Source organism: Tauraco erythrolophus, chromosome 3 (assembly GCF_009769465.1).
Source record: "Tauraco erythrolophus isolate bTauEry1 chromosome 3, bTauEry1.pri, whole genome shotgun sequence".
NCBI lineage: Eukaryota > Metazoa > Chordata > Aves > Musophagiformes > Musophagidae > Tauraco > Tauraco erythrolophus.
The window spans coordinates 45992032-46015997 of NC_141467.1; the positions used below are offsets into that span (position 1 = coordinate 45992032).

Here is a 23966-nt window from a genome sequence, read left to right on the forward strand (position 1 = left end):
TACTAAAAGGATGTATGGTGTAGGATACTCTTTCATCCCTGACAGTGTACTTGGGTACTGTGCTATAGGAAGACTGAACCTGACAGGTGGATTTTTTTTTAAGCAAATCCATCCATTTATTGCCAGTTTACAATTCATAAACTCTTCGCGTGATAGGAAAACTTCCATTGCCTTCTTTTATATCCTGTACGTACAGTGAATTGCTGATATCTTTCTGGAGAAAACCAACCAACCAACCCTCATCCAGCCCCTCTCTACAGAAATGTATGATTTACAGCAAGGAAACGCACCTCCTGCACTTCCAATGGCATGCCATGGCATTCTAATGATTTACCTTTCTAGACTTGTTAACAAACTTCATTTTACACTCGAGTAATCTTTAAAGTGCAGGGGGAGAGGTAGTTATGAAAACATGCTCAGGGCTTCCCTCTCCTTCTGCTGGGATTTACACACAAGGACACCTCTTCCCAGCCAGAGCAGCAGAGACAGGTAGTAAAAACAAAAAACCAAGGGGAACATATTTCTCATCCATTGCTACAAGCAAATTGTTGGTGATTATGCCAGCTCTAGTTTTACTTTCCCGTCAGTGCTTGGGAGATGATAAGCAAACTGGGGCCTTAAAGACCATCCATGTTTTCTCAGAGGCAAACAACAGAGTATTAGAGACTGTGTAATGTTTGACAGTGAGACATGGTTCAAATAATTGTTCTTAAAAATGGTGTTGGCAACTTTTCGTCCAAGCAAGATAGGGTCTTCGTCTACATTCTCCCATAGACACGACTACAGTCTTGACATTTGATTTCATCATTTCAAAATCCTAAGTATTTCTGGATAAAGCTGCTGCTGTTGTGATTATTCTGCAGCTGTCTGCAAAGCTGAAAAGCTGTTATCCACGTTTTTGCTTGCCTGTGCTTTGCATATGGATTATTGATCTGCTCAGGACTGGTGGGGTTTTACGTCTGATGCAGGTGTCAGAACCCTGCAAGCTCTGTCAGGGTTGTTGTGAGTTTTCAATTGATTTCATCATCTGCGTGAATATGACTGCAAAACACGGAAATATGTATTTCACTTTATTTCACTTTCTCCTTTCCAGGTCAACGGTGACATTCCACCTCGATTAAAAAAGAGTGCCCATGAAATAATCCTGGATTTCATCCGATCGCGACCTCCATTAAATCCTGTATGTAATCCAGTGGGCTTCATTCCTAACAAAAATGTGGCTTTGTAAATCACATTTGTGTCCAGGAAATATGTTAAATATCACATTTTCTGACATGAGCTTTCAAAAACATTGTCTTCTGTATATAGAATGTAGTCTCTTAAAGAACTGTGTGCAATATCTTGCACCTACCAATTTATAACTGTTATTACCGGTGACCCTTTATCTCTTTGGGAAATCATAATGAATTGGGGAAAGATACAATCCTATTTCCAATTTATGTGAGTTTTACAATTGAGTGCATGTAAAATCGTATCACAGAATTCCACTTTTTTTTTTCCAAAAAGTGTGAAATCTGCTTTCAAGGAAGCACTGTTTTGTGTAAACGTGATTATCTTTATATCCCGAGGCCTCGGCACGAAAACTGAAACCAACCCCACCACGGCCACGCAGCCTTCATGAAAGGATACTGGAGGAAATCAAGGCAGAGAGGAAGTTACGTCCAGTCTCACCCGATGAGATAAGGCGTAGCAGGCTGGGTAAGCACATTGCTAGTTTTTACCTGCAGCATCCACAGAAAACTTCCCACATAAGAAGCAGCAATATTAGCAATGTCTGTGCACATGGCATAGAAGATAAAATTATTCTCATCCCTTCAGAAAAAGAAAGAACCTGCAGGCTTCACCAGGGCCATGCAGTCTTTGTGCTAAGTTATATTTAAAAATAAGATACTGTATGGTTCAGCTTGGTTCCCTTCAAGTTTTTAATGTAAGTATTAGATAAATTTAATGGCGTTATATTGCTTGTTGCACGTGACAGTGTTAGATTTGTTCAGAATGGAATGGGTATTGCTCCTCCCCGGTGCAATATTCCTTATGTATCTGCAAGTATTCTTTACATGTCTGTTTCTAAGTAATTTTATTCTCTTTGTTTCCTGTTGTTAGTATCATAAATTTCCATATTTTAATTTGAAATATGCTTTTATTTTGGTGGCTGAATCTCTTGCTTCTGTTTTGAATCTCAATGTTTGCTTCATTTTCTGAGTTATGGAACATGTGTTTATATGTATTTTCAGCAAGCAAATAATTCAGACTGGCACTGCAGAGCATTTCATTTCTGCAGTGTATATTCAACAACCTACTATGAAATTATCCCAATACTATGCTTTCCAACGATCACCAGTTTACATTAGTTCAATGGTTCTGATGACAAAAGCATGACAAATATTACATAAGTCTTACATTGTGACTTATGTTTCTTTAAAAGCATGGTATTTATCTGTATCAGAAAAACTGAGCTAGCTGGATTTTTCAAGAGCAAAAGTGGCATCTTATGGCTAAAAAGCATGAAATAATCCACGTATGTACTCCCTGTCACTGCGTTTTGCAAAATATTTGTGCTTGCCACATGTGCTTAGAGGCACTGGTCCAGATTCAAGTGGGTTGTGACAACCCATTGTCTCCAGAGAAAAACAATTTCATCAGTCTTGCTTTATTGCATTGTTTTTGAAGTGCTCAGAAGAGTTTGGTGAATGCTTGCCTGTATTTTTAAAAGCATGATGTTTTGAATATTATTTCTTTAGGCTTTCCAGTTTCTCATTTGGATTCAGTTTATGCTTGCTGTATCAACTAGTGTTTCTAATAGGCCTAAACATGTTTCAAAATGTAGGAATCTTGTAAAAACATGGAATGATTCCTTACTTTTCTTTCAAACATTCAATTTCAGCATTTTAGATGTTCTCCATGTGAGAACTATCCTGTCCTCATAGGGACAGCAAATTTGATCTAATATATCTTTAAAATTTCTAACTGATATAAATGACATCAAACCCATTTAGTAAAAACTTTTTTAAAAAAAATGTTAAATTTTTGAATATCAGTGGTTAGGACTTCCTGAGCTGATTTCAGGGCATGGCCTCCAATGAGGAATACCTATTTTTCACCAATTCTTCATTTTTTGTTAAATAATTAAATTTTTGAGTTTTGGAACTGTGGTAATTCTCCTTCAGTCCAGTGAACTATTTGGATTAAAAGCTACGTTACTGGAGGCGTGGAAGGGGATTGTTGTGGTTTAACCCTATCCAGCAACTAAGCCCCACCCAGCTGCTTGCTCACTTCCCGCAGTGGGATGGAGGAGAGAATTGGAAGGGTAAAGGTGAGAAAACTCATGAGTTGAGATAGACAGTTTAATAGGAAAAGCAAAAGCTGTGCATGAGCAAAGCAAAACAAGGAGTTCATTCACCACTTCCCATTGGCAGGCAGGTGTTCAGCCATCTCCAGTAAAGCAGGGCTCCGTCACGTATAACAATGACTTGGGAAGACAAATGCCATCACTTCAAATATCCCCCTGTTCCTCCTTCCCCCAGCTTTATATGCTGAGCATGCCATCATATGGTGTGGAATATCCCTTTGGTCAGTCAGGGTCAGCTGTCCCAGCTCTGTCCCCACCCAATTCCTTGTGCCCCTCAGCCTACTCGCTGGTGGAGTGGTGTGAGAAGCAGAAAAGGCCTTGACTCTGTGTAAGCGCTGCTCAGCAGTAGTGAAAACACCTCTGTGCTATCAACAGTTTCCAGCACAAATCCAAAACACAGCCCCATCCTAGCTACTATGAAGAAAAATAATGCTATCCCAGCGAAAACCAGCACAGGGATGCATGCAGGTTTTATTTCCCTAGTGTTTATTTGCTGCTGGCATGAAGAAGAAAAAAGAGTAAAGGCCTTGAAGATAATTTTTTCTTATGTTGAAATATGAGGTTTTGTTTTTTCTCACATTGGAATGATTGTTATGTCCAAAGTTCCTTTTAGAATGAAATGTGTTTGTGCAGAATTGAGAATAGAGTAGTGCTAGTAACATTCAGGATGGTACAAATAGATCTGCCATATAGTTTAGATCACCACTGAATGTAATTTAGTGTAACAACATGTAATGTAATGAGATTTAAGGATTATAAATCTAAGTAGAAACACCATGTGGGACACTTGCACCATCTGGACAGAAATATTTGTTGCTGTTAAAAAGAGAAAAAAAAAAAGATTGTTAGAGTGAAATATTTGGGAGTGTGAGGTACATTGCACGTGTCGCAGTTATTCCTTGTTGCTTAGTTTATAGCGGTCAAGGGCACAACTACACTTGACTATTTGGGTGAGGGGGGCTGGACTCTTACAGTTCCTCCTCTGTGATATGGGTAGACCTATGGCTGTGTCCCTCTGCTCTGCACAGCACGTGTACAGGTAAGATCTTCTCTACCCTGAGCTGCCACTGAGAAGAAACAGCCTGTGACTGGCCACTCTCAATGTAAAACTTCTTTGGAAACGGTAATTTAATCTCAGTAGTTGTTCTCACAAAGGGAGAGGTTTGAGTAGAAGAATTGGATTGAGCTTTCAAATGACCTCATAAAATCATCAGAGTAAGCTATCGAGACAAACACAGCCCTGAGGTACACGTCCTTTTAATTAAAAGCATGGATTTGTGACTCAAGCAAGTTGAGCTAGTGGAGCTTGGAGAGAAATTTGTTTTATCAACTTTCAGTTAGGACTCAGCATTAGGTGATAAACACCCTTCACGCTTTACAATGTGTTTGCCTTTATGCTACGTTTTAACAGGGATTTAAATAGTGTTTCTGTAGCTGTTATCTGTGGTTGATGTTGTCTAGTTAATGTACTACAGGAAAAAGACCCTGACTCCCAAATTCAGCTTTGAGTCAGCCGCCTACTGTGTTCACCACATAGATTTATTCTCATGAGCAAAACTTGTCTGAGCATAACCCTTTTTTAACATCTTTTAATGCTGCGGTATGTGTGGCTGACAGGCTCTTTCATACCAACTTGGGTGTTTATCACTGGTCAAATAAGACAGATAAACTGATGTCAGCTTTGATGTATTCTTGTACATTCTTGCCTTTGGGCTTGGCCTGCTTGTTTGGATTAGTGCGTTGAAACTTTGTTTTCAGTTGAGAAATATTTTGAGTGTCTACTCCCTGAATTACACTGTTTGAAATATAGATAGGTCTTTCCAGAAATAAAGAAGATCCGACCACTTTATTATCTAGGAACAAAATAGTTAAAGGCTCAGAAAGAAGAGGGTAATATTATGCCTACGTTTTAAAGGCTAAGTCCACCTAAGATTTTTTTTAAAAAGCGAGAATCAGCACAAATCACACTGTGTTTGGCCTTTTTTTCCATCCTCTTCAAGGAAACTACTGCTCAAGCTTAGCTTGAGTGTCTGTCTTTATTAGTTTAATTATAATCACTGGAGATTACGCTTAAAAAAATTAGAAATATCTTTATTTCAGGTCACTGAAACTTGTGTGAAATGTGGCTTTGTACTTTCCCCTTCTTTCTCTCCTTTCTCTCTCTTTTCCCTCTCCCCTTTCTCTCTTTAATTTTAATTGAAAATATTCATTTTTTTAAGATACTTGCCTCTTGTTTTGATATTTGATTTATTGAATTCCAAAAATGACATTCTACAACTATACAAATATCTTTATAATTGCTCTGTTTGCAAGTCCCATTTATGCTACTGTAGTTTTCAGACTTTGAGCTTCACTAGAGTAAAGCAATGGTATGTCTGACACATTTTGGATTTAGGCAACAGAATCCAAAATGTCTCAAGTGGAGTTAATCTTTTGTTTTCATTACCCCTCTGCTTTTCTAATAGCTGAATCGTTTTCTTTTTGTTGTTTTTGTTTCTTTTTTACAGCAATGCGGCCACTTAGCATGTCTTACAGTTTTGACTTGTCAGGTAAAAGGTGCAACAACACCTGACGTGGTTATTGTGCTTATTGTGGAATTTGTTCCATCTGTTTGTTGAATTCCCATTTGAGAAAGAAACTTGAAGGGATTCTTCCAAGATATGGTCAGTGAAAACAAAAATTAACATAAATTACCTATCAATACCTACATTTCCCTTGCCAAAAAAGGATGCCTAGGTATAAAAAATAACTGTATTTCACCTGAAGTAGAGTGCTGGAATTCTGTTTAAATAAATAGCCTAAATAAGGTGGCCCAGAGCTATTCCGAACTCTAAAAAGGATTGCAGAATACAGTGTCACTTTCAAGTCTGATTTACTTTGTGTCTTTACACTCACTTTTTGACTAGACCATCTTTTGCAGTACTTCATTTCTCACGAGGATCCAAAAACTAGTTTTGAACTCGTCTACCCTTCTAGACTTAATGAAATACATCTATGAATACTAATCTAGAAAGGAACTGTCAATTCTACTGAGTGTCTTTACAGTAAATGCTTTGTGAGTCGTGAAATCAAAGACATTCACTCAAAAGAGGCTAAACCTTTCTTCTTTCCTGGCTAGCAAAATAAGTTGCTGAAGTTTGCTGGTAATAGCTGATACGCAGGATTCGATAGCTGATCCTTCATCGACTATCTAATAGCAAATTTAAGCATTCTCCTTGGTGGGCCATTAGTTAGAACATGCAATAACTGTATGAACACGTTCTACTTCAGAGACAACAACATCACAGAGAGTTTGTGCCTACTAGCCAGAAAATAAATTATTTCCTCCATCATTGTGCACTAACTTTCCAGGATGCCTTGGCCCGAAGACTCCATGATTGAGGTCGTAAATATGCCATGTTAGCCTCAAAGGTTTGTCCACTGAGGAGAGCTCTTAAGCTAGCTCTTACCTTATTTCTCCTAGGTGACTCCCAAGAAAAACAGCGTCCAAATAAATCCATGCTCTCATTTTCTGAAGAAGCAACAGCATCTTTACCCTCCGCCCCTTCCTTGCAGTTGCATGTGGAAACATCTCATCTGGGACTTTTGGAACTCTGTTTCTCCATGCACCCTTTAAGCTCCTGTGGTCATTTTCCCCATAGAAAGGCATAACCTGACTGAAATGCTGGCGTATTGTGAACTGGAAAGACCATACAGAAGTTATTTTGATTACCATAGTATAAAAAAATACCATAGTTTTGTAATGTGGGAGTGAAGTTCAAAAGTGACCGATCTATAAACGTGGCTTCATGTTCTGGCTGGGCCAAGTAAAGAGCTTGCCACTGTCAAGAGGCAAGGAGGGGCCCTCGCTGCTCCCTCTCCCCGCCAAGCTCCTTTCCAAGCATGTGATTCCCCCTCCTCCTCTGTGCCAGTCCTGCTCATTTATTCACAAGATGACCTTATTAAACTCATGTAACCCAGGAACAAATACTTTTGGGTTTTTACCAGGTTGGTTTTCTGCTCTTTTAGTGATTTAAACCTGCTTGCTATCTGATCAGATGATGATCAGAGAGCTAGGTGAGGGCAGATGATGACATGAGTGGATGGGAGGAAGGAACCTCCCACCTCAGAGACAGTGACAAGCTGTTAATCCATCTCGAGCTCTTTTGTGAAACCTTACTCTCATGGCATATTGCACAGCTATTGCAGCTGTCTGGTGGGATTCAAATTATGTATGTACTTGGTATCATGTTTTACTCCACTGAAAGCTGAAGGGTCCTCAGAGGGTCAGGTAATAGCATAAACAAGCAAACTTCATTTTTCAAAAAGTATTACTGCTTTCAGCTATGCCAGAAGTTTCTTCAGTTTTAAGACTGTAAAACTGAATGTGGCAGCGACCAACAAAAGGGAAATGTTCGGATCTGTCCTTCTACATGTGTCTGTTTGCTTCTTCTTTTGCCTTTTATTTCTAAGAATCCTCAGACATCCTCATTTGTTTAAATCCAAACACTATTTTTAAAAGCTCCCTTCATAATCCATTAATTCATTACCATAATGTTTTTATTTTAAAGAAGTAGCTTCATAGCAATCTATACTTGGATTTGCTCTTTTTGACTGACCATTGAAGAACTCTTCCTGTTTTCTTTATCCATCTTCCAAATGTGATTGTTTTTGTTTTTTCAAGTCATGTGGTTCTCAGCAAGTAGTATCATATGGCGTGACTGAGTGATCTGATAAATTGTCTTTAGAAGTGAATTCAGGATGATTAAAACATTCCAGTTACGTAGATGCAAGACACCAGATGAGCAGCACAAATGAATTAGATGGGTTGGGATGTCGATAGTAAGCAGATAAGCGGTGATTTTGAATGTCGTTGCTTTGCGTGCTTTTACTTTTTTCATTATTTTGGAGACGGGGAAGCTACGCTCTGCTTTCATCACTGTTTTCACACACTTGCTTTTTCACTGCTTTCATTGCTCTCTGCTCGATGGAATTGCTGCCATGAAAAAGCACAAACCAGCTGAAATCCAGAAGTGTTTCCTACTAAGTGATAAAGGAGAGGGGCAGGCTTATATCACACATGCTGTCTGCGACTGGGATGATGCAGACCGAGTCTGAGAAGACACTAGCTGGCACTGAGCCAGTGTAGTTGGTATGTCACGCTGCCCGGCTCCACGCATCTGCCTGCTGTTATCCTGGAGAGGAGAGGAGGGGCGCCTTGGACCTCTTTTTACCCTGCTGTTCTCTACGGGTAGAATAGAAGTAGCAAGCGGTAGCCACCTGGAATGAGAGTAAGCTGAGAGGTGCTCAGATATCGACTAGGGACCAGGGCAGTCATGGCCCACTTCCTCTAATAGAAAAATAGCTTACAAGCGGCTTAATTGCGCTGCACTATGTTGAATGCAGCTCAAAAGATCAATCATTCCCACTCTTAACCCTCAAATCCTTACCTCAAAGCTGGATGCAGGGCTGCTTTGAAGTTGTTACTTCAGAAAGTTTGTAGGTTTTGGGAGTGAGGCGGGGTGGGGTGCAAGGAGAGAAGAAAAAGGAAACTGAAACATTTAACTTGAAATTTCACAGGGTTTATTCCTGTTGTTCCCAACCCTGTGAAGTGATGTATATCACTGTTGGCTTTACTTGATATGTGCCTCCGACCAGTGTGAGAAAGGAACTCCACCAGGTCCTTAATTTGTCTCTTAATTTAGATAATACAATAATAAATGTGATGCAAACACAAGCAAAAGACTAGCAGTTTGTTATACTGACTTATTACTTCTGAGGTTTGACTTCAACATCAAAGTTCATTGAAAGGAACAGCACATCTCTGTTGCCATTATTCATTACATAATCTTTCCCAGTATATTATCATCATCATAAATAGAAAAGAGTAAACCTATATTAATTCTGCAAATCCATTTTAGCCTTCTTTTAAACTCAGTATAAAAATTATAAGGTTGAGGAGTACATTTGCTGTATAGAACAAAATTCAGGTTTCTGTTGTTATTTGCCAAGGAGAGCTGATTAGGAGGCAGACAGCGTATGGTTACATGGCTGCTGTGGTTTGCATGTAATCTGTGGTCTGCTTAATTCCTTGTCTCGTAAGAGACGTGATCTTACATGTAAATAAAGGCGCATTTCATATTATCCTAGGGTGGGTTTTTTTTTGTCTGCCTCTTCTTAAGGCTAGTCAGGGAAGGCCAACACAAAGATCGAGTAATCAAATCAAGACCTCTTCTTTCATTTGCCTGTTGTAATGATAGCTTAGAAGAAGCTCAAAAGAAACCAAACATATTCATCCAGTCTGCAAGTACTGTTCATTGTACTTGCTGCCTGAAAACACGGAGAAATGACACTCTCCCAGTGCGTCTGTCTCTCTAATAAAATCTTAACCCCAGGCTGTTACTCACACAAGCCTTTTTTTTTAATATCATTTGAATCATCTTCAAAACATTTAGATGTTTTATGAAACTAGAGATCATGAACTACTATCCATTTAAAAAAATAAATTTAGGTTTTTGTTTAAAAGAATTATCCATGATTTTCTTCTGTCATATTCATTTTTATAAGCATTAGTCTATTGGTTGTTTCTGACTTGTTTATCTTGATTAATTTTATCTTTTTTATGGTGATGTACCATTATTTGCCTCCCAGTAATGTTCCTGTTTCCTGAGTACGTTACTAAAATAGCTTAAACTAATAATTTTTTAGACTGTATCTTGTAACAAATTCTGGTTTTAATTTTGGAACAAGTTATTTTTGTTGAAATCTGTTTACTGAAATGGTAAAATTTCATGATCCTCTCCTTAAATTATGATAATCCATTTATTCATGTATATCCGGTACTGTAAGTGCAGGAATGATAAACTGAACTTGAGCACTATTAACGAAACAGGTTTAATAAATTGGATGCTTTTCTAGTTTTACCTTTTTTTTAATTTTTATTCTTTAATGCTTGCAAGTTGTAAAAACTCACCGTTTTTTTCTTTAGAGGAAAGAATGGTGATAAATGACATTTCCTACTGAAGAGCCCTTCAAAAGAAATACTATGTTGAATTGTCTTCTCGATTCATCTAAAACTTCTCTGGTATTTCAAGAAGACTTATAAACTAACACATGAACAATTTAACAATATGCATGAACAATTCATATGTGTGTGAATTTTAATAACAACTAGTTTAGGCTTTGTAGATAGTAATTGGCTATATAAATTACCTCCCGAATGGATCAGAAATTTCCATTTCTGGGACGTAAAGAAATGAAGCCTAAATTCTTAGAAAACAAAACAAAACAAAAAAACAACCAAGCAAAAAAAACCAAAACCAAAACCAAACAAAACAAAAACACCAAAAGAACAACAAAAAAAAACCCAAACCAAAAAACCCAACAGAAAACAATTTATGACATACCCTGGATATCCATTCCATCACCTCCCATAGTGCTAGGGTATGTCTGATGGATGTTCCCTCCTCTTTCCTTTCCCCAGATCTATCATGGGTTTTACATTTTTGGAAGGAGACAATACTGTTGGCCTTCTCATCATTTATTCTCTCAGTGAGTCCCAACAGTAGTTACAGGCCATTCTTCAACATCCCTACCATCAGGCAAAGGGAGTCATCACCCAGGAAGTTTTTGGAAGGAGGGACGTAACCTTTGGCTTTACTGTTGTTGGTGCTGGGGCTGCTTCATTGGATAGTCTGTTCAGGAGCTGCCCTGTGCAATCGAAAGGCAAATCAAAGCTTTTTCTCTTGCTCATTTGGGAAACCCTGAGCTTCTTCAATCAACTGCATGCCAGCTAATTATGAGGTCTCAAGAAGTGGGGTTTGCAGCAGGGAGGTGAGGCAGTTCAGTTTTTGTTTTCCTGCTGTCGCTTTCTGGGGTTGTGTTGAGCGGCTGTTAGAACAGGAATGCATTTGATGTGGAGGACGCCCATGCTGTACTCGCAGAAATCTAGGAGGGGAAAAAAAAACAAACCATGACCTATAAGCCATAGTGCTAGTTAGGACACCCATTAGCAAAGCCTTTGAAGATAGGAACTAAGGGTTAGAGAGTCTAAGTCTTTGATTGCAACTCTTTGTAGGGAGAACCTGAAGACAGTAATAACACTGTAGCACACAGATTCATAGGTTTGGAATGTCACCATGACTTTAATAGTTAAAATAATTGCCTTTCCTTATGCTCCCAGTTGAAGATATGATTTACAGAGAAACTAATACATCCTCTGTCCTTTCTAGCTCAGTTTCCAGCATTTAACAATAACCTAATTAATTATTTAAAGTGTGTATTGATTTAACTTATTTGTCATCTTATTCCTTTTCAATAGCTGCTCCGGTGAGAATGTTGTAGAACAGACCTGCTACTGCAACTGAGGCATTGTCTAGACTGCGTAGTTTTAACTTACCTAGTGCAAGAACAGCTTTTATCAGTGCAAACTGTGTTGTAGCAGCAGTGACCGTGTCTGTTTATACCAGGGCAACTATGTAAGTAACTCCTAATGATGTGTGAGTGCTTACGTTGTTGGCACTGGGAATATCTGGGTGATATCACTTCTCCGTGTAGTCCTCCCTGTAACCTAAGGTACGAGTCATTTGACCTTCTGTGCCTCTTTTCACCGTGTATAAAAATGGGACTAATAACTCATCGTTACCCTAGCCTTAAAATATCTGGAGGCACTTTGTTATTACAAGACTGGGGAAGGAGTCCTATAATTACATGGGGAGAAAAACACATTTGTAGAAAGACCAGATGCTTAGGCATACATGCAAATGGGAGATTAAAAGCTTCTCTTCCTTCTCCCTCCGACATAATTTTCTCCAGATTGGAATACTGCACTTTGTACTTTTACAGGGATAAAGCTGATTTATTAGACCAAACTCTAAGCTCTCCTAAAATATCAAAGCCTAGGTCATTATCTTAATGTCTAAGCTAAGCTAGGCTAAGCACAGCAGACCCAATGCTTACGTTATCCAAGATGCATCTTCATTGCACACTGGCAGAAATCCCGAGTAATTTACTCAGTAGAGTTGCATCCTTGTAAAGCTCGTGTAGGTGAAATAGAGCTGGAGCCTCAGGTTTCTTCTGTTACATGAAGATTTGATATCACAGACATATTTTTAATACAAATGACCACGCAAGCCTAAGAATTGTGCATATTTTTGATGAATGTAAGTTATTTAGCTCATTTTCATTCCTTTTCTGTATACTGCAGAATAAAGTGTAATTCTGTCCTCACAGGAAAAACTAGGTTTACTCCATGCTAAACCTCCTAATTTCTGTGTGGCGTTGTCTTCAGATTGACTGAAAACCTGCTTGTCAAGATACGGTTGTGCATTCTTCTGATACTTATTATATAGTTAATCATAGACTATAAGTTGAAGGAAGAATATTTTTGGGTTTAACACAGGAATTTTTTTTTTTTTTGTAAGTTGATTGATGTTAGTCTGAAGTTGGTTTTTAGTATTGTGCACTGCTGCTTTTTCCACTGCTTTCATTCTTTCATATTGCTTCTGTACCACAAGCTGTTGCCTGTAGTTCTCTGAGCAATGTATTGCTAAAGTAAAATAATTGCACACATGTAACTATCACAATATTTTTTCTCCTTTTGTGTGTATTACCTTTACAGTAAGATTTGAGAAGGCAAATAAAAATCAGATCCAAACACCAATTCTTCTGTTTCTTTTGCTAGATGTATCTACGCCAGAGGCTGGAAGAAAATTAGTGGATGCCTCTGTAGTGAACGGTGGCCTGGCACCACAAGGAAAGCAGAATGGAGCCACACAAGTGACAGTACAACGCAAGAGACTCCTTAAGGCTCCCACGTTGGCTGAACTTGACAGCTCAGATTCAGAGGTAAAAAATCAGGACACACCTTGCTGCTTGATTTGTCAGAATTGAGTCTTATTCCCTAAGTTGCTGAGCTGATCAACTGGGAAGTGACTTTGCAGATTATCACCTGAATTTTCCATGACTGCTTTGTCAGCCCACAGAACTTCAAAAATATTACATCAGACCTCAAAAATGAGAATTTTGTTTTAAAAGGTTAAACGCTAGTTTTGGCCTTAAACCCAGTAATTACTTGTTTTAGTAAATGCTCATTATCTGTCCACAGTGTATTTGTAGCAATTATGCTTTTGGGAATGCAGGCGAAAGCGTTGCACCCTTCTGGCACCCGTGCAGGAGCTGTCACTGAAGGCCTCAGACGTGAGGCCAGCCTCACGGTACCAGCTGTTAAATTAAAGAGCGTCAGCTGCGCCAGACGGGTTGCGGTTCGGTTGCGAATGTCAGTGCATTAGTTTGTTACGTGGGCTTGGGAAGTAACACCCAGCCAATGTTTCACAGATAGGGACACGCAAATACGATGAGGAAACAACTTTGAATCCATCCTCTCTCAAATGGAGAGTTAATGATTTTAAAAAAGCTTAAAAGCCAGAAAAGCTTAAAAAAGCTCTCTAGCTTAAAAGCTGCATTATATATGATCCTCAAGAAGTACCAATGTTACATCCTCAAGAATGAGCTTTGTCTTCTGGACCAGTAGTAGTAGTATTAATTCCGTTTGGAGCTTTCTGAAAGTTAGGAAAGTTCTGCTGTCTGGAAAGCGCATACAGGCAGGGTTTATTCACAGAGGCTAATTTTAGCCGGGGGAAGGCACTCTTCCCTGATTCTCCTTCTCTCTAGTAAATGGGGAAGGAGGAGTTTTCTGACAGGGTGCTTTACAAAGGCATCTAAGCTGAAAGATAGGAGGCTGGGGAGAAATACACGTGGGGAGAAATTTCTCTCTTTGCATACTTTCTTGATCTGTGAACGGTTGGCCCTCTTTGTATTACAGGTTATACTATGAGTGACTTGTGTGGGTGCATAATTTGGTGCATCTGTTCTGAAAGCAGAAGAGATTTGCATTCTGAAATCTCTCAACAGTCTTTAAAATTACCATAGAGACTATATGAGGTTTTGTTAATATGAGTGAAGCTGGGCAGGATGCACGAATATTAAGACCTGTCAGTGAGAGCTGAGTCTTGAATTTACAGCTTTCCAACTTGAAGCTTGGTGCATCCTGAAGCTCATGCAGCATGATATTTCACATGGAAAAGTGAGCAGAAGTCAGTAAAAGAAAATGCTGTAAAGGGAAATGTGAAGTGATTCTTGTAGGAGGGAGAAAATAAGATGTCTGACTGTGACTGTTGATTAGGGGCTACTGTGTAGGCAAAAAAATGTGTATAGAATAAGCTGTGAAACATACAGCAAAAGATAAATTGAAAATAAATCAGCCACATCAAGCTGTCAAAGAACAGATGCTGTACTGATTCGAGTCAACAGAAGTAGCTGGTCAAGCAATTACGATTATTAAGATACTCGACAGAATACTGATTGGGGCTGAGGAACAGTGCTAAAGTAGTGTAAATAAACAAACTGAAGGGAGTTTGGGTGAAATTTTCCTAGCCGACAGAGGGAGTGGGACACAGAACATTTGAAGACAGTGAACGTTGCTCTGTCAAAATGTCTTCTTTCTTTCCTGACAGAGGAGTGTACATTGCCTATAAATGACTCGGCCACCTCTTTGCCTGCAATTTGAATTGGGCTTAACCTACTTAGAGTTACTCACTGGGAGTTAAATTATGACTGTATTATGCCCTAAATTACAGGCTGCAAATATCTGCACTGCTGAGCTGTGGACCTCCAAATGAGCTATGATGCAGATGCATTTTTTTTTCCCTCTCCATCCCCTTTGTTCTTCTCTCAGCTGCGTAGTGATGCAGACTACACCCTAACACTCAGTGTTGCCAGCCAGAGGTGAAACGGAAGGTCTGATACAGCCCTATGCCCATTTGCTGGCAAGGATGAATATTGTACAAACCGTTCCTGCTTTCTGTCCTTGCTTTTTTCTGCATCACCACTAGAATCACAGTTTCAGAAGAGGAGCAGGAAGTGCTATTTTGCTTTGTGTGGCTAAAAGAAGTCGCCATCTAATAGTGATTTTTGATATAGATACAAAAATGGTGTCTTCCTAGCAAAGCTACAGCTATCCGGACAAAAATCATGTCAATAACATATTCAGAAGTTTTAAGGTGATGCCTTTAAAGCTGCAGCTTTCTCTGTGCTTGTAGAATTCTAATTGTTTAGCTTGCTGTGGAGAAGTGTGCAGTCCCGGATGTTGGGCTGGTGCAACCTCAGATGTAAAACATTGGATAGTCTATCATAATAGCAGTTACTGCTATTGACAGTTACTGTATTGGCATGAAGAAATTCATACGATAGTTCATCAGTACTTCCTACACAAGATTTCATTCTCAAAAAAGCCTTCTGTGTTTGAGAAATCATAGGGCAGTAATAGCATTTTCAGTGCATGTGTTTGTGCGCAGAAAATTAATTTGAAATTACAAACCAGGAATACCTGTTTTCTAAGTAGGATGATAGGTCAGAGTTAATATACTCCTGGATTCCATTATCCCTGGTTTGGCTGTTTATACCTACCTGTTTTTTATACTTAGCCATTGGCTCTGACAGTTCATTCCCTCTCATTCTTTAGAATAAGTGTGGCTCCTGGAATCTTTCTTGTAGGTCTTTACCACAGAGAAGCCCCTAACACCTCTATTTTTGTCCATTCCTTTCACTCTTTTTTTTTTTTTTTGAGAGCCCTAGGCCACTGGCATAGCCAGTGTTCATCCATTACTAGTGAAGTAACTGGAAATCTTTCACAAAAATGGGAGCAAGATGGAGACATCTATGCGCTACCTAGTTTTGCAACATCTGACTGAGACATCATGTCCATCTTGAGTTCAGAAGTGGAATGAAGAATAGTCAATAGCTATTTCTTTCCATTGAAAGGTGGCAATTAGCAAAATTACAGACATGTGAAATGTTTCTGTAATCCCTATTTTGCAGTTTTACGTTAAAATATATATAATCTTTTGATATTTTCAGTGTGCACCTTGTTTTGTCTTTCTTCTCTCTGTGCCAGTGTTTCAGACACAGGAAAAATGGAAGAAAAAGGAGAACAGTAAAACCCAGAAAAGCATGTAAATAAACTCAATGCACAGACTGTTGCTTGAATCATGATTCAGTCTTTTATAAATCTCTACACCGTAAGATGCCGACAACTGAAGCAGTTACAATTTTTTGTCAGGACTAGGTAGGTTCCCACAGAACAAGAGACTTCTCTAGAGCAAGGATTGCTTGGATTGTGCTCCAGAGACAGCTGTTCCCTGTCTGCTCCGCAAAAACCCCTGTCTGAAGCCCTGGCTGCTCTTCGTTCATGAAAACAAGCAGCATAGCGTCATGGTTATGTTTTTTTAATTGACAGCCTACTTAATTCTTTGTCTTAGCTTGTTAGCTTCTCTGGCAATGGGAAAGTAATCTTCAACTCTGAAAAATTTGACTTCTACAAAGTGAAAAGTTTAGTAGTTCTGTTTGTACAGGGATTATTGTCCTTTACAAAACTCAAATGTTTAACTCTAGACTTCTGAACACTGCTGCCCCCCTTCTAAAGAACAGTGCATCCAATTGTTTTGCAAGTGCACCAGTGGTCTTTTAAGGCAACCACGCTGCGTGAAGTGGTGATATGCAAAGCTATCTGAGCTAGCCCTGTAGCGAAACTGAACTGGAAGTAAAACAGCTGATGCAGCTAAATGTGCTGCTCAGACTTCCCTACAAGCTTCCCATCACAACTGTTTTGTGAGGTCACGCTTGATAAGTTAAAGTGAATATGTTGTTTGGGATCTGAGCTGGTTTGAGTCCCTTTGCAGAATACTGCGTTGTAGCATATATGTGGGAACAGTGTGCATCACGGTGTCCTCACATCCAACACATACATACCCTTGGGCTAAGCATAAAGTACACATCACCTGATGGAATTTGTAAAGGCCTCTGTGTTGTGATGCATGGTGCTCATTGAGGTGATCCTGACAGCTTTTCTTTTCCAACTTGCCATTACCAAAGACGGCAGTCTTTGAGCCAGTGGAGGTTTTCCTGCTTGCCATTCATGTAACTAAGAACATTTGTGAGAGAGAAGCTCAGCCACTTCCTGAATTTTGGAGCAGATCACTCGTTTGATCTGTAATCTTGACAACTTAAATGATGTAAGTCTCCTTGGTTAGAAGCATTCACATTAGAGCTAAACAGCATTCACACTCAGTCCTTCAACTCTGTTCTTTTGGGAGGCTCCTGTGATGATCTGTATCTTGCTGGTATCTGGTGGCTGAAGACAGAGGTTTTAGGTAAAACTAAAGGATTTAATAATTTGGGTGGCATAATGCTTTAGATTATGATTTAGATTTAGATATAGAAAGGTGTTAGTCAAAGCCCATTTCACTTTCATTCATCTTGCAGGAATTGCTCTTGGCTGCTGTGATGGAACATGCTTATATAATGAATGAGATTTCTTTTCAATACAGAAGAAAGGAGAAGCTCACCAAGATTAGAGAAGAGTGCAGTGGAGATCAGATGAATTTCTTTACCTGAGTCACTTGTATGAGTGGCTCTCATTCCTTTGGAGACCAGAGAAATTCAAGTGCTGATTCCTTGCTAGTGTGAGATATAAAGTTGAGTTAATGTATCTCCTGTAGCTGCAAATCCTTAGAAGTCCGTGAATACAATGAGGAAAATAAATAGGTTACACAGTGGATTCATGCACCTCTCTTCTGATGTTGTTCTTTCATGTGATAGTTAAATACACCAAATTCCAACCATGTGCTATTTATTCGTATAGTTTCTAAAAAACTGAGTGTTGGAAATTCCATTTACTCCATGCTGTGTAGCATCAATGTTTTTCTTAGGACTTCTTCTAGGGATTTGAGTGATTGAATGCTGCAAAATACCTTTGATAGCTTGTGATTTCTGCATGCTAAGAAGTAGTAAGAGAAGGAAAAACAATCCCTGAGGAATTCTGTTTCTTTTCCTCTTGCCACACAGGAGGAATCAGTGCACAAGTCAGCGAGTAGCAGCAGCATCTCCCCCTCACAAGTGGAAGACCCCTCTCAAGAAGGCACCAGCAGCAGAAAGAGTGAGTTTTGATGAAAAAGCCAAGACCTTTTTCATACCTCTGTTGTCTTCTGTTCTATGAACTTTGTCTGCAACTTTCGTAGAAAGCTGAAGCTGAGTGTTGATAATGGAATAAATCTCTAACGCTGAACCCTAGAACCTGCTGAATAGGTCAAATGTGATTAACGATTAGAAGGCATTAGGCTACACTATATGTAGATGTCTTGGTGAAACAGAAGGTGATTTCCTACTTGAATTCAATGTGGAACTGTAGAGGAAGTCAGAAGTGAATGGAGGGTAGTTTAACTCTGCTCATCTCATAAAAGGATGTGTTGCTGCAGAAATGCATTCTAACCTAATATCAATTTAAATATTTCCTGCATCTCTGTCACTGTGGCAGTGAATGTACGTGTTTGAAAGACACATAACAATCACCATACAGCAATCATACATACTTACTGGGAAGAGGGGAAGATCTGTTCTTTTTTTTCAGGCACAGTTATTGTAGGCTTTACTGTGTACCAATATTTTTCATTTATTTCAAAGTGTTTCAGTTTCACTGGAAAGGGTTTGTAATGAAACGTGCAATCTGTGCACAATGGTGAGGTAAGTAGAGTAAGCCAATACCCTGAAACAATTTATATACAATGGTAACTGGACAGTAGCATGCCTATATTCGCTAGTTTTATCAGTATTGCTATTCTCTCAATCTGGAAAATGTGATGAATATGATACCTGTCTTGAAGATGCTCTGAGAGTGGGTGTGTAACTTCAGCCACCAGTAGTGGGGATTCTAGCAAATTTAAGTACTGAGCAATGTTATCCAACAGTCTGTCTTAGAAGAACTAATTTTTTGATACTGGTTGAATCTTTAGTGCCTCCAAAGTTCTTGCCCATATCATCTACACCACAGCCTGAGAGACGGCAGCCACCTCAGAGACGACACTCCATTGAAAAGGAAACGCCAACCAATGTGAGACAGTTCCTACCACCTTCAAAACAGAGCTCCAGATCACTTGTAAGTGGAGTGAGTGGTAGGAGAGAGAAAAAGAGGCATGTTAAAAGTATAATGAAAATTAAAACTTGGCTTCAGTGTGATTAGAACTTGACTCAAAAGAAAACTCCTCAATTCAGAAACAGCCCTTGGCTACTAAAGACATTTCGAAATCAAGATGTGAACTTTGTCTCTCTAGCATACTTATCCAAAATCCCAGGTACAGGTCCCTCAGAAAACATTTGCACTTTGATTAGGACTCTGGGTAAAGCCACGTGCCTTGACTTTATTTCAGAATGTTACCAAAACAGACGAACTTCACCTTACTGATTTTCCATTTGAATAGAGACAATTCCAAAGCAGCGGATCTATTTTGGGATTTGGGGGAATTTTTTCGGTTTTGGAAGTATTTTAGTTAATGGCTGAATGAATAGAATGGTTTCTTTTCTTCCCACCTTAAGAACTTGCATGGTAAGGTTTATACATGTGAAAGCTCTTTCAGTAATCCAAATCAAGGTTTGTCTGTGTTGCTTTGTTGAAGTTACTGAGGCAAAAACCTGTGTTGCCGCTTGAAAAGAAAGTACAGTACATTTGATCAATTAGCTTTAATTGAGAGCTGTTTTCCAGCAGAGTACAAACAGCAAAGGGTATGAAATCCTGGTTCTTCTATGCTGACATACTGATTAGTGCTTTGTAATTTCACGCAGGATATGTTCCTTGTCTCTTTTCCTACCAGCAGGGTTTCAAAGTATGCCCCATGAGGTGCTGGTGAATAGAGAAATCGATAAATACATCAGAGTTTTGAAAGAAAGGGAATATTCACTTGCCCCATCTTGTAGTGCACTGGTATTAATGGGCTCTGAAGAGTGTTTTTGTCGGCCCAAGAGATGATGGCCGGGCTCCAAACCTATTAGATGATGAAGTTGAACGGTAACAAGAAAATAGTCTCCAAATATTCCCTCAACGTGCTTCCTCCTCTTCTTTTCAGAGGGTCTGCTGGGTTTTGTTTGTTATATCCTTCCAAGTCGAACATAGTTTCTCATTCCAGGTGAAGATCAGGTAGTAGCATGTTGATAAATGCAAAACACAAGTAGACTTCTTCTGCCAAAGTGAACTTGGAGCAGAAACTACTGCACCAGAACTAAGCTGGAGAGTTCCTTTGAACTCGTGCATTTGAAGGCACTGTCATGTAAAATGGATTGTCCAGTCATCACTGGCTGCGCTCACTGTATGTGGAAGCACAAGCTTTATTTTCTGCTAGGCCCAGAGTCACTCACAGACATTTTGTTTACAAGGAGGAGGGGAGAAAGTATTATATGTTATACTGAGGCATTTGCTCCATCACACTTTCAATGTATCTAACTATGCTACATCATAATACTGATCTCATATCATCTATTGGAGGGGATCATGCAACTTAAAAATCTTATATATGAAGCCATTATTTTAAATAGATCAACCAAGTTCTTAACAGCACCTTTTGACCGCATACGTATTTTCCTTCTGCCAGTCTGTTCACTGATACATGCCTAGAAAAGCTTATAAAAAATAAAACCACTGCAGGAAAGCTAATTCGATTATTCCACTTCCCCTTAAAAATGCTAAAGGAAAAGGGAGAAGATGACATTAGATAAGTCAGGCTAATGCAGGAACATGCGGGGAGAGGCTTTACTAGTTTCTTTTGTGCTTGGGGGGTTTTGGGGTGTTTTTTTTAAATCTTCAGAGCACCATCAGCTAGCTTGGTTTTGGCTGTGAAGTGAGGAAGAAGGAAAATCAGTAGTGAAATGATGTTCTGTTAATAAGAACCTATTTTATTTGATGCCTAGAGAGCTAATTCTTTAACTTGGCAATAGTGCCCTCTAGGGTGTGACAGACAACTCCCACAATACTTTTGTTTTTTGTTTTGGTAGATGATTTCTGATATGCTGGCACTGGCTCGGTTCCACGCTTTGGCTTACTACAAGCCTTTCCTTCCCCAGGGAGATGCCAGCTTCTTTCAGGGGCTGTACCAGATGCTGCATATGTAACATTGCCATTCCCAGAGTGAATGCTTCTCAATGAGTGCAGAATATTATTTCCTTTTTATTTGACTTCACACTTCTTCATCCCTTCCTCCAGGATTGATGGAGTTTCATTTCTTGTCACCTGCTCCTGTGACCGCAGTTTCTCTCCAAGGTGAAAAAGGCCTCGTCAATAAATAGCCCTCAATGCCAGTGAAAACAGGCAGGAGTTTGCTACAGTCTCTTAGCAGGATTAGCAAGAAACTGGTTGGTCTTGCATACTAACGACGGTTTTGTGAACTGGCATCTCATCAGACCGAGAGAGTTAGACCGAAGTAGGTGGGGAGGGGAAACAAACCTGGAAAAATGCCAAAATAGGCCTTTTGATATGTCACCCTACCAGTGCTACATGGAAAGGCAGGGCAGCTCAGTGATTTTGGGGGGGGTCAGCCCTGGTGGTGTGCTTGCTGTAGTGAGCTGACTTGGTGCTTAATCAGTGGGATGAAGCCAGTGTCCTGAGATGTACATATGGATGCCTTTGTAGTCTGTTTGCTTTTTTAATTATTATTATTATAATCTTTTTTTTTCATGACCCAGAGGACCAAAGCTAATGGTTTCATTTATACACAGCATTCGCTTCTCTGCTTCCTATCTATCGTTCAGGTTCCTAGGATAACCAGTTTATTTCCAAGGATGACTTTCAGACCACTTTTTTCAACTATGCAAACAGCTTCTCTGCTCAGCTCTCATCCCGTTGAAGCAGCCATGTGTGGGGTGGCAGGGGCTATGTACTATCTCTGTGAGAGAGCTTTTGCCAGCAGGTGGAAACCCGCAAAGGTTTGCCTCTTTTTGCTGGCTTTGGAAATCACCTTCACCAGCATGTTCCCTCCTAGGGGAGCACGTCCTAAGCTGTGGCAAGAATTAAAGCTTAGGCTGGGACATTGCACCTGATTGACATTGATTTCGATGTGTGTAGGATATTTGTGTGTCTTCAATCACCTCACGGGGAAAAGAAATCAGTTCTGAAAGGACAGCAAACTAAAAATGCAACATCACAAGATTATCAATGGGACAGACCTTAAATGTTACAGCACATGAAGATCCTGCAGAAAAATCCACCAAAACTATCATAATCCTCGGACTATGTTGAAAAGAATAAGGTTTTATGTTTCTAACAAGATACTCTATGTAGAATGGAAGGGCATTTGCAATCTGGTTTACTTGAAAACCTACACATGGTTTTGGTCCTCAGCACACTTACGTATCAGATCATTCAGAATAACTAATAACTATGTACCAGGGAAGGCAAATCCACTGAAAAGAAAAACTAATTAATTTACCCCTATGTAGAACTGAACATGAATAATTTAATTTTCTCCTTCCTTTTCTTGTCCCAACCGATAAGTGAAAGTGTGAAACCTGTTGCAGGAGAGTTTATAGTTGAGATATCCAGCTGACTTCCTAGAAACTGTTGGTCTGCAAAAGCAACAAGAGTTTAGAGTGCTTGACTAATTGTGAATTGCAGAATTTAGAGACCAATCTGGCACTTGTTCATATTGCAGTTTACCAGGGCAGCTCATTTGAATGCCTAGTGACATCCTTTAATGAGAATTTTTACATTAGAATTTTTTATTAGTGTAAAAATATGTTAGTCGTAAAGACCTATTAGGTGTGTGTATGGTGAGAATGACCTACAAAGCACTTTATTTCGCGTTATGGATATGTAATTCTTAGTACCTACTTTTCCTGAGGTAAAAAAATTACACATATACACCTTAAGCTATTATGGTGTATATAATAAGATTGCACAGTCAAAGTGTTAAGTCAGTTCTCATGAGGATTATGAAAACTTCAAGTTCAAAATAATATTTTTAAGTAAGATTTTTTTCTCTTTAAAAAGAAGACTACTGACTTCTCTTTCATATTAAAATTAGTATTGAGTACAATTCCAGAAAATCAAAACCATTCAAACCACTTTTTTTCTTTAGTATGTTGTATTGTATGCAAGTGTTGCAGAGAGCTGAAGTTCTCTCACTTGGAGCTGCCTAAATTGGGTGAAGATTATTTTTGAGAGTTTGAGCAATAACTCCAAAGCATCATTGTGTAATGAAGTTTAGTCAGAGCTTAGCGTAATTTTAATTAATTTCAATGCCTTAGAGCTAGTGTTGAAACAAAAGATTTTCTCGTGTACTTATTTCTGTTCCGAAAAGGAAAAAAAGAAAATAACTGAGCAGTTTTCTGAAATCAGCATAATATTTATCTTTCATTTAATGTTGCATTAACATTTTGTTGTCCTTGTGTAACCTCTGGAATTAAAACATTAGCATTTAAACATGTAAACATTTTTTCTGTTTCCCCTGTTGCCTGCTAGCTATTTCTATTCGCTTTAGTGATAATAATTTTCGATTGGTACAACAACAGGCCCACACTATTCCCCTAGTACCTGCTCTACACCTATAGCAGATGGCAGACTTTCTTCAAAGGAGCAATATTCCCTGACGTCATCGTTCTGTAAATTAAAGGAATGGGCGTTCATGAGGGGGAAGGAAGAGCTTCAAGTAAGAAATGTATTTCTAAAGGACTTAAAGCTCTGATTGATTACAAGCATTCAGTCAGCCTCATTCACCTCGGACAGTTTCTCTCAGTCTCCCACGATGCAGAATTGAGGTTTTTT

The 23966-nt window shown here is 39.2% G+C and overlaps 1 protein-coding gene across 3 annotated transcripts in view; it reads left to right on the plus strand.

Moving 5' to 3' along the window:
* The window catches only part of SPIRE1 (spire type actin nucleation factor 1), a 133345-nt gene that overhangs the window by 103358 nt on the left and 6021 nt on the right, over positions 1 to 23966 (plus strand). The window contains exons 7-13 of one of the 3 annotated variants that reach the window (XM_086609185.1): positions 1094 to 1180; positions 1569 to 1698; positions 5857 to 5898; positions 13011 to 13174; positions 18230 to 18320; positions 19174 to 19316; positions 21956 to 22129. In XM_086609185.1, the coding sequence (XP_086465311.1) occupies positions 1094 to 1180; positions 1569 to 1698; positions 5857 to 5898; positions 13011 to 13174; positions 18230 to 18320; positions 19174 to 19316; positions 21956 to 22129 (831 nt within the window). The remainder of the gene's footprint in view (positions 1 to 1093; positions 1181 to 1568; positions 1699 to 5856; positions 5899 to 13010; positions 13175 to 18229; positions 18321 to 19173; positions 19317 to 21955; positions 22130 to 23966) is intronic. The other 2 variants (XM_086609186.1, XM_086609187.1) reach the window with 2 other exon arrangements.